At 42.1% G+C, this 9761-nt stretch overlaps 1 protein-coding gene across 1 annotated transcript in view; it reads right to left on the bottom strand.

Annotated features, from left to right (window-relative positions):
- Positions 1-751: 751 nt before the first annotated feature.
- zmp:0000000896 (caspase recruitment domain-containing protein 11) overlaps positions 752-9761 on the bottom strand; it is a 17163-nt gene continuing 8153 nt past the window's right edge. Inside the window, exons 5-24 of the mRNA XM_005940707.3 lie at positions 9321-9459; positions 7590-7760; positions 7356-7475; positions 7135-7260; positions 6837-7016; positions 6633-6737; positions 6205-6241; positions 6004-6041; positions 5828-5916; positions 5698-5744; positions 5453-5573; positions 4491-4668; positions 4217-4340; positions 3851-4091; positions 3568-3637; positions 3352-3454; positions 3077-3235; positions 2869-2981; positions 1977-2092; positions 752-1742 (exon numbers count right to left, since the gene is read on the bottom strand). Coding sequence (XP_005940769.1) covers positions 1535-1742; positions 1977-2092; positions 2869-2981; positions 3077-3235; positions 3352-3454; positions 3568-3637; positions 3851-4091; positions 4217-4340; positions 4491-4668; positions 5453-5573; positions 5698-5744; positions 5828-5916; positions 6004-6041; positions 6205-6241; positions 6633-6737; positions 6837-7016; positions 7135-7260; positions 7356-7475; positions 7590-7760; positions 9321-9459 — 2485 coding nt within the window. The 3' untranslated portion in view covers positions 752-1534. The remainder of the gene's footprint in view (positions 1743-1976; positions 2093-2868; positions 2982-3076; positions 3236-3351; positions 3455-3567; positions 3638-3850; positions 4092-4216; positions 4341-4490; positions 4669-5452; positions 5574-5697; positions 5745-5827; positions 5917-6003; positions 6042-6204; positions 6242-6632; positions 6738-6836; positions 7017-7134; positions 7261-7355; positions 7476-7589; positions 7761-9320; positions 9460-9761) is intronic.

Raw genomic sequence — 9761 nt, 5'->3', positions numbered from 1 at the left:
ACAGCTGGCTGCCGGCAGAGCCCGCGGGCACGCCACTGCAACCCCCTCTGGCCTCTGCTCCGTAGCTGCGGGGTGACCTCTCCTTTGGGGCTCTACTCAGCTCTTCCCAGGAGGGTGGCACGGTTCCCCCCCCTTTGGTGGTCCTCCTCGGGTCCTTGTACTCTGGGGCCTGGATCTCCTCCATACCTGCTTCATACCCTGGAGGACGGGGCTTGGCTCCCCACACTCCCTAGCAGATCGTTACATGGAGAAACCTTTGGAATGCAAGCATGCTGATCCACACAGGTATGCACACAGGTGTACACACGGGTTTCACAGACGCGGACTACACTTTCTTGGCTGCTGCCTCAAAGCACATTGTGCGCTGTCTATCTTGCGTGCTGCACAATATCGTTTATTATTTAGTATCTACTGATATCTACTGCTAGCTAGTTTATTGTGATGGTGCTGGTTTTTTTTATTATGTTGCTCTTTGTTGTTTGCTTTCTCTTCTGTTTTTTTTCTCCATACAGGTGACCCAGGTGTTTTGTTTGTTTTTTTTTTTTTTTCTTTCTTCCCCCCCTTCTCACCGTCTCTTCTCCCCTTTGGTTTTCTTTCTCTCCCTCTCTTTCTTTCATTCTTTCTCCCTGTCCTGTCCCCCAGTCATGTCTGTCCTGTTTGTAGCAACTGAAAATAAAATAAATTCCTAATTATAATAAAGGTCAATCAAATGGACCAATATGGCAAGGCCATGATGATCCACTTGGTAAAATAAATCCGCTTGGCATCTTTCTTGGCCTCAAGACAACAATTCTGATGGCTAAAGATCCAAACGGGACACAAAAAAGAAAAAGAAAGAAAAAGAAGACATTTGAGCAGCTAAACCTATTGTCTCAGGCTCTTTGCTTTGCATTCAGTTCAGTTTGCAGTACATTCAGATTGAAATACAATAATGAATCCACTCTGTCTAAACTCGACACCTTAATGGAGCGTTCATTATTTCACTTCAAATGAAAAAAGCTGAAGAAAACAGGCTGACATAAAATGTAACTGTCCAAACAAACACTGGCCTAGATCTATAATGCACAGATAACATTGTATGAAAAAAAAGCTTCAGTTCCCTTAACCTACAACATCTGTCACACTTAATACTCTCACAGCTTCAGCTTTTCACTCAAAACATAATTAAATGACCCGTGGCCTAAATACCAAAAACTAGGCTCCTTGTGTTATTGAATATAGTTTTGAAGTACAGAAGTATAATAATAAAACCTTAGGTGTGGTAAGTTGAAGGGAAGATTGGAGTTTTAATGAGGTAAGTACATTTGTACTTACATGTACCTTCCTTGTGCGGCTCAAATAAGTTGCAGTTTTTTTTATTTATTCTAGCCAGTCCAGCTTGGCTATTATAGAGACCTATAATTATGAGAATTTCAAAATTATGTTAAAATGTATGTACACAAGCCTAGTGTGGGCTCCTTTGAAATTCTTAGTAGATACTGGCACATGCACTAGTCATACATGGTACCACACACATTCTCTCTCTCTCTCTCTTCTACTGCAGCCTATCTAGTTCAACCCAGACCATCGCCCTCTGCTGGCTGTGGATGTTGGTACGTAAAGCAGCCAGCAGCTCATCAGTGCAGCTCCAGGTGTTGGGCTCCAGGGTGTAGTGAAGCATGGGCAGTGTCTCCAGCTGCAGCTCCTCGGCGTGGCACAGCTCCTCCATCACACTGTCCTCCCCACAACGTGGAAAAAATTTTCTGTTTCAAGTGATGGATAAATAATCACAGAGTATCTAAGACATGACTTTTTCCAAATATATGTATTTCAAGGTAAGAAATAATCACTCTAGAGAAGTTAAACGCTCCTTACTCCACAAAGTGGATTGCCATTAAATACATACAAAGCTTGGATAAAGTACAGTAGTGCTGCTATGGTGAGACCAGAACTTACTGTAGCACTGAACTGAAAACTGCCTGTGTGTGCACACTTACCTCAGCTTCTTGTGTTTTTTGTTCTTGGGGCGAATATGGATGACGATGGGGTAAATCCCAAGTCTCAATAAGCCTTCAACACTGGACAAGCCCAGCTCGAGCAGGCAGTGTTTATCCTGAGACAAAGAGATGGCATCTGTTTATCTACAGCTCGTTTAAGGTCCCAACACACCATTTCCATCAGGTTGGGTCAGGACTTTGCCTGGGCCATTGCAAAACTCGCTGTGTTTGGTTTTCTACAAACGTGGTGCCTTCCATTATGACCAAACATCTCCGTATGTATGCTGTCATACAACAAGCCATCCTTGTTTAGTCTTTTTTAAATCATGCTCTCATGAACTTTAACATTTAACATGCTAACTGAGGCCAGGTGAGTCTGAGATTGAGCACCTGGGATTTAAAATTTTTTTTTGCAGTTTTTCTGATCAGACCTTGGGACGACTGTGGTTTTGTCTTAACAGAGTTCAATCTGCACACTTGCATGTTCAGGAGCAGCAAACTGCCAAAACATCTCCTTTTCTCCTTTTATGGAGGTGCTCACACTTGCTGATGATCAATTAATCAAGTGGATTTGATTAGCAGCTCCTGGCTGCTCCTTACCTTCTTAATTTCTCTAAATTTCCTCTTAATTCTTAATTATGGAAGCAGTAAGGGTGAACCTAGTTTTTTAAAGGATTTCAGAGTCCTGTGGAAATTTCTCCCCACGATTGTCGGCAATTGACTTTTATTGGTTACTTAATCTTCCTAAAAACAGCATTCTTCATTCTCCTTGAGGAAGACATTTAGTAGGATGGTTGTAAAGCAAAATGTGGTGACATTTTTGCATTTTCGTCAGGCAAAGCAAAAGCTTCTTTTTGAAAACCACACCCCCAGAAAACACTGCTGACCTTACCTGGCTGATGACATCCTGTATTGACTGCAGCCTTATGCCAAGGGCCTTCTCTGGACTGCAAGAATCCAACAAGAATATTCTCTTGTCTTGTCTCTCTGAAGCTGGAATGGGCTCTGAAAATATTTAATGCATGATCAACAAATCAGCACCAAACTTTGTGCACTGTTGGGTCACTGTGAGTGGATAGGTCTCTGTGTTGTGCAGATACCTGGCTGGCAGGTGTTAAACTTTAATCCAGACTGTGCTGGTTGCAGGAGCTTCTCTATCAGACCACGGGACAGCAGAGACGGTGAGAAGATGACTGGCCGCTTGGTCTGAACCTGCACTGACTGTACTAAACTGTAAGGGATTAAGTGGTCCTCATGGCCTGACATGGCAAAAACAAGTACAAATACATCAACACAATGTGTGCACATACACAAACAATTCATTTATGACACAAACATGCTATTTCGTTGAGGGAGCGACAGGGCTTCTACTTACGTTTGCTGAGTGTGTAAAGGACCTGCTGTGTGGAACCAATCCCACGGCAGTTTGGATCCACTGCTTTGACCAATCGTACACGGCCTGATGTTTTCTTTAAAAACTACGCAAAGAAAAATATACATCTTCCAATGAGGAAACGGGCAAAAACTGTAATATGAGGCACCACAGTCGTTGTGCATGCTGATCGTGTAATTTAAATATGCATCAATTTACCATCTTCTTCTTAGAGTCCTTTTGCTCCACTGACATTTTTCGTAACCTTATGAGTAACAACTGTTGAGCCCTGAAAGAGAAGTCGATATATTCTTAGTTATTTACACTAGTCACACAGCTATTTTGTTATCAATCTAAATTTATTCGCCAGTTTTGTAAATATATCTACCTTCTCTTATATGTACTTGAACTAAATAACACTGGCCTTGTGGAACTTTCAGGACTGAATTGTGCCTTTAAAATAATAATAAAGCAAAGTCACGTCAAAGTCTGACTGACATACCGGTTGTAGTTGGGCATGGATCCTGTCTGCAAATGCTTGGCTGTGCTCGGGTCCACCAGGGAGCAGCGCCATTGGTATTTTCCATTGTACCTTGTATCTGTGACATGTATAATGTCATCACAAGAAACACCCAAAGATGGCGGGTCACCATGAGGCTCCATGCTGAGATTAACACGCACATAGAAAGAGTCGGGACCCAAAAAAGTTGGCGATGAAACCTGCGAGGATAGGTTTGAGTACCCTGAGGATGAGAAAGCATGAGAGGGGGCACCTTAGCGTCACCTTTCTGCACCACGAGGGGAGAGTTCAAGAGCAGACTGACCGGCCTCATATGAATTTTTCAAACCTCTGAAGTAACAGACTCACCCTCTGGGTTGCTCTGGAATTTAAGTGCTGACGGCTCGGTCCACCACTGCAGAGAAAAGTGGGCCACCTCAGCAGTGCACTGACTCAGCAGCACACTTCCCCCACCAAACAGGACTTGCTCCAGCTAAAAACAACAGGAGAAAAACTGCATGTCATTCTACAGCCTCATTTTCATAGAAGCAAAGGCACACACTTGTCCTTGTGGGACACGTATTTCCACATGCACACATTAAAAGTGCTCATATATGATTTAATCGCATATGCAGACGCCCACCTCCAGCAGCTCACTGCCCTCCTTCAGTCCACATTGTTCAGCTGGGGAACCTGCTCTCACATGGCTGACAAATATCCCCGTTTGGCTTCCTCCAATGATGGTGATGTCATCGGCAAGACTTGGTCTCCTGTGCTTTGGAGAGGTTGGGGGACTTGGAGATGGTGAGCAGTGTAGGTTCCTGAGAGATGGCAGAAGACCGTCAGAAGCAGTAAGGATGAAATTACATAACATTAGTCTGTGACGGCATTCACTTTGCTTTGGTGCCACTTTTGTGCTCTTTACATTATGTTGTACACTATGACAGAAAATTGCACTTATATAATATTAATCACATTCAAAACTGTTTAAATTTTTATCATACAGTAATTATGTAATGAACATTTTTTAATACCAAAAAGATAATAATAATAATAATAATAATAATAATAATAATAATAATAACAACAACAATAACAACAACAACAACAACAACAACAATAATAATAATAATAATAATCCGCCAGGAGAAAATAAAATGAAGGACAAACCAGATACATTTTAAAGACACCTAAACATTTAAACCATGAAGTTTTTTTCTTTAATTGTTTAAATTTGAAAATTTTACTTCATGTGCTGGAAAGATTTTTTCTTTTGAAGCTGTAGATTGACATCTGCTCTTCCTTTTTTTTTTCTTAGCTCTGTTGGTTTGTTCTCGCCTGTTTGTTTACAATAAATAAAGTTATTTTTGAGTTGTGTAATGGTCTGTGGCCTAATACCCACAATGTACCTCTGACAAAAGAAATGTTAATGCTCTTCTATACTAATGTTAATGTTAGGACCTTTTAGGACCATCATTCTCTCCTACGAAGATTAAGAGATTGCACTGCAGAAATTAATATTACTTGTAATTAAGGAGGAAAAATGACCGTTTAACAGAGCTTCTACTGGTTTCAGTGACAGACATCAAAGCTGTAAGTTTGTACCTGGGCACTTTGGGACTGGGCTGCTGTGCAGAGACTATGGGCAGGTTGACCAGGTCAGGGGGGAAAAGATGAGACTGCAAGGAGCTCCACGAATCTGACAAAGAAGGCTCACTCTGCTCACCTGAAAACACCAGAGAGCCTTTTAATGTACACTTACATTTTTGTTATTATTAGATTGAACATGATTAATCACCAACACATTGATAAAAAAAAAAATGGTTGTAAATGCAAAGAGTCAAATGTACCTGGAATGTTGTCATTCTCATCACTGCCCCATGAATCCAAGTCAAACCTTTGTGGAAGCAAAACGAGGAAAATGGTAATCAACGTGAGAATAACGGGGAAAATTGCAGGGTGAAAAATATATGAACTCACTCTGTGTTGACTCGACGGTTGATGGAGTTCATGCAAGGAGGAAAGGGGAATGTGGAAAGGCGGTTTATTTCCTTTTCATTGGTTTCTGTCTGAGGGTGAGGAGGTAAACATAAAGATGCAGATCTTTAGAATCTTATTTTTATTATTTTTATTATAAGCAGGGCTTTGATACTCACTGAGAGCAAGAGGTTCTCCTCTGAGTTTGAACCAGAATCTGTGAATCAGCAGAAAAACACTGTTTACTTTAACCTAAAACACTTGTGATGAAATCCCCCACCGACCTTCCTACTTTGTGTAAATGAAAAGTACAAAAGCAAAAGGATTGCACAAAGAAACACTAGATAAGCATCATCCAGCTGCCAGTGTGGTTGACTTACCCTCTGAGTTTTCATTGGCTGGGCCACTAGAGGGCACCTGTGACACAGAAAAGATGCTCAACAGAGTATGAGCTCACAGATAATGAGATGTAAGGTACAGGCACGAACATGCAAAGAGTTGCACAAGAATGCATTGCAACATTTCCTGCTCATAATAGGACCCCTTGCCTTGTCTAGCTGCAATGAAATGTTTCAGTTAGAAAGATACATTCTCTGCATAGCACACGAACTGCAGGAAAAAACAAGTTTTTATCCTGTTGGTCTTCCTCTGGTTTTATATTCTGTGGTGATTACACAGCAGTTAGGTCAGTAACACCTGATTCGATTCCCTCTGATCTTAATTTAATCAAACAGGGCAGTTGTGATTCTGTTATTATTGTCATTCTCATCATAATAACTAAACTACTGGCATTAACCGCAGCACTGACCTTTCTTAGTAACAGATTGGTTCTTCTCGGCTGCGGGCTCAGATCCAGGCCGGGGGAACAGCAGGGGCCAAAGCACTGTTCCTCACTACACAGAGACAGGTGGGACTGGGGGACAGAGATGGAGGACAACACTTGCATTAAAAAGTTTCTGTAGAAGGCAGGGGAAGGTGAGCGCTGCCCTCATGACTTAGTGTTTGAACTCACACAGTGCAGGCAGGAGCTGTTTGGCTCCATTTTCTCCTGGCTCCTCTCCCTCTCTTTGTCCAGCTCTCTCTGCTGCTGCTCCAGGTTGGCCTGCAGCTCAGCAATGCGTTTACGCAGACGGTTCTTATCCAGCAGACAGTCAGTGTACTCAAGCTGCAGGCTGTCTCGACTGCGCAGGGCCTTGAGATGAGAGGACAGAAGTGCAGAAAGTGAATAGGTTGGTGATGTGCGAGAATAAGCCAGAGCAGCTAAAGTGACTGATGAACTCTTTGTGGTTAGACAGTGTGCTCTCACTAACCTGGTCTCTCTCCTTTTCCAGCTCCATGATTTGGTTGAAATAGGACACACTCCTCTTCTGCTCTGTCTCCCAGTCCAGGTGGAGAGTCCTCACCTTCAGCTGTAGCTGTTCGCACTGAGACTCCAACTGCAAGTACAGTCCAGAAAAGAAAGTATCATGAAGGAAAAGGTCATTATAATGTTATAATGTATTATATAATATGATGGCAGACAACCTCTCACCTTGTCCCTTTGCTCTTCAGTGTTTTGGAGCTCGCTCTGTAGTTTGGTGATGATATCGCAGAACTCCTGTCTCTGCTCGGCAGCCTCCCTGCGGTCCTGCTTCAGGATATCCATCAGAGCCTGAGGTGAACCAAAACAAAATGAACACAGATAAAAAAAAACATACAACAAAGAATGATAACGGCTTAAAAAACATGATTTCAGATGATACACAATATGCAATCAAAAACATACAACGACTCCAGTGGGTGGGATCGAGTTCTTCATCTGACTTCCTGTAGTCTCAGTTTTCTTAGGCAGGTTTTCTGGTAGAGCAGGTGTAGAACCAGTTACAGCTTTAGAGGCATCAGGGGCAGCACTTGTTTTTTTCTCTCCTGCTGCCAGCCTGGACTTAAGCTCCTCTACCTGCATGTATGGAGAACAAGCAAATAATAAGCATATCAATAACCTGCTAGTGTGGGACTCTTTTATATATTAATATCAGGAGCTAATATCAGCTGCTCCTTTATTGACAGTGGGTTACCATGACAAATGTTTTTTCCCCTGATATTGAACCAGGGATCTTTTGTTTTTCAGGCAAATATGTGAACAATAACACAAAGGTCCCACTGATAGCAGTATCTCTAAGTCTACAAATATTATCCATTAAGGGGACTTGTTACACTCGTAATCCACAACCAGTTCAAAAGGTGAGACCCAAGGAAAGTCACAAAGAAGACAAAATGAATATAATGCAAGATGATATTGTCAGTGCAAAGGTGGAGGTGTGTATATGAGGCAGGGTGATTGGCTATTTAAAAACGGGCATCAAGAACGATAATGTGGGGCATCTAGCCACGAAGGATGGAAAACAGGAAGGGAAATAGATAACGATGTGACCTAACTGAGAATTAAAAAAATTAAAAAGGGAATGATGTCACTGAAATGTTTTAACCACTTGGTTCTTAAAATAGTCGTTGCTGCTTTTAGGTCAGCATGATGTCGGTCAAAGCGGGCATCCCTAATATGGTCACACAGATCAGGCTGGGAGCACTGAAGCCCCACCCACCGCTAAACAAACTCTGTGTTTACGAGGGACAGCAAACAGAAGTAAAGTGGCTTAAATGGTGTGTGGCCTTCAAAGGAGAGAAACCTTAAATGGCTTGTTTTAGACAGTAGACAGCAGCCGCTGGCAAAAAGATCCCACTTTGAGATAAGAATGACTTTCAGTAAACAGCTGGAAATTAGCTTAAAGCTTTAAGGTGGAACATTTAAATGCAAAAACCAAAGAGAATTCCACAAGTTGCTTCTTTCAGAGTTTAAGTTTCTGTGAAAATCTTTCAGTAATCTGAATTCAGAGGCTGGGACTCGTGATAAGGTGTCAACTGGTCCACTATGGCTCTTCAGAAGATGACAGGAAGGGCTATAGGGTGGGTGGACCTCTCTTGGTTTTGCCATTTTGGACTTAAAATAATAAGAAAAAACCCAGGGCTAAATAATGATTTCAAACTATTCTAATAAAAATATAGGATTTTAAAGATCATAGATAGACTGTAGATCATACACTGACTTGCAGCTATTAATATCGCCTTATTTTTACAGCCAGCTGGCTCATTCCTCAGTGGTTCTGTCAACATGTTGTAACAAATCCTGGGGTGGCTGATAACATCTGCCCCTGCTGGCTCGAGCCGCTTCATTTATCTCTTTTGCTGCGTGCCATCCAAAGAAGTTTCGTTGCCTGAGGTGCTTTTATTTGTTCCCTTTTTTATGCCTTCAGACACCACATAACTTCCGAGAACAGCGCTTGTTTCTGTTATATGCATGGCAGCAAGAGGTATCGAAGTCGTATCAAAGCAAACAAAGCTCTTTCTGGCTGACATGGAGCACCTAAAACAGCAGCTTAAAAGTGAAATCAAACAGGTGCAAAATGCAAGAGAACTAACATTAATATAAAAATATATTTTTCTTTCACCCAAACCAACTGACCTGACTCAGCAGTTCTCTCTCTCTGGTTGAGGCTTTGCTTTGATCCTCCAAGGCTCTGGAGTACTTCACAGCCTGCTCCAGGTGTCGGTCTTTCAGCTTTCCCAGCTCTCGACTGGCTAACTCCCAGTCTTGACGCAGCCTTGAGATCAAAAACCATCCAGATCAAACATTTTCACTTTTTGTTACCAACTCGTTTTTCTACAAATGTAAAGATGAATTTTCGTGGCTCAACAATTTTAGATACAGTATGAGCTTCCTCTGTGGACTTCCTCTTGTCCTCCAGCCTGGCACCTCCAGCCTGTGACTTTGTCTTTGCACCACTTAATCTGGTCTGTCCCCCTGATGTTCATTTCTAATCTTGTCCATCCTGCTCACTCCAAATTCAAATCTCAACATCTTCACCTCTGCTAATTCCAGAATTACAGTGGGGCAAAAAAGTAT

Source organism: Haplochromis burtoni, unplaced genomic scaffold (assembly GCF_018398535.1).
Source record: "Haplochromis burtoni strain Fernald_Lab_line unplaced genomic scaffold, NCSU_Asbu1 Contig_45, whole genome shotgun sequence".
In the NCBI taxonomy this organism is placed as follows: domain Eukaryota; kingdom Metazoa; phylum Chordata; class Actinopteri; order Cichliformes; family Cichlidae; genus Haplochromis; species Haplochromis burtoni.
The sequence above is the reverse complement of the archived record's forward strand: the minus strand, read 5'-3'. Positions and strand labels throughout refer to the sequence as shown.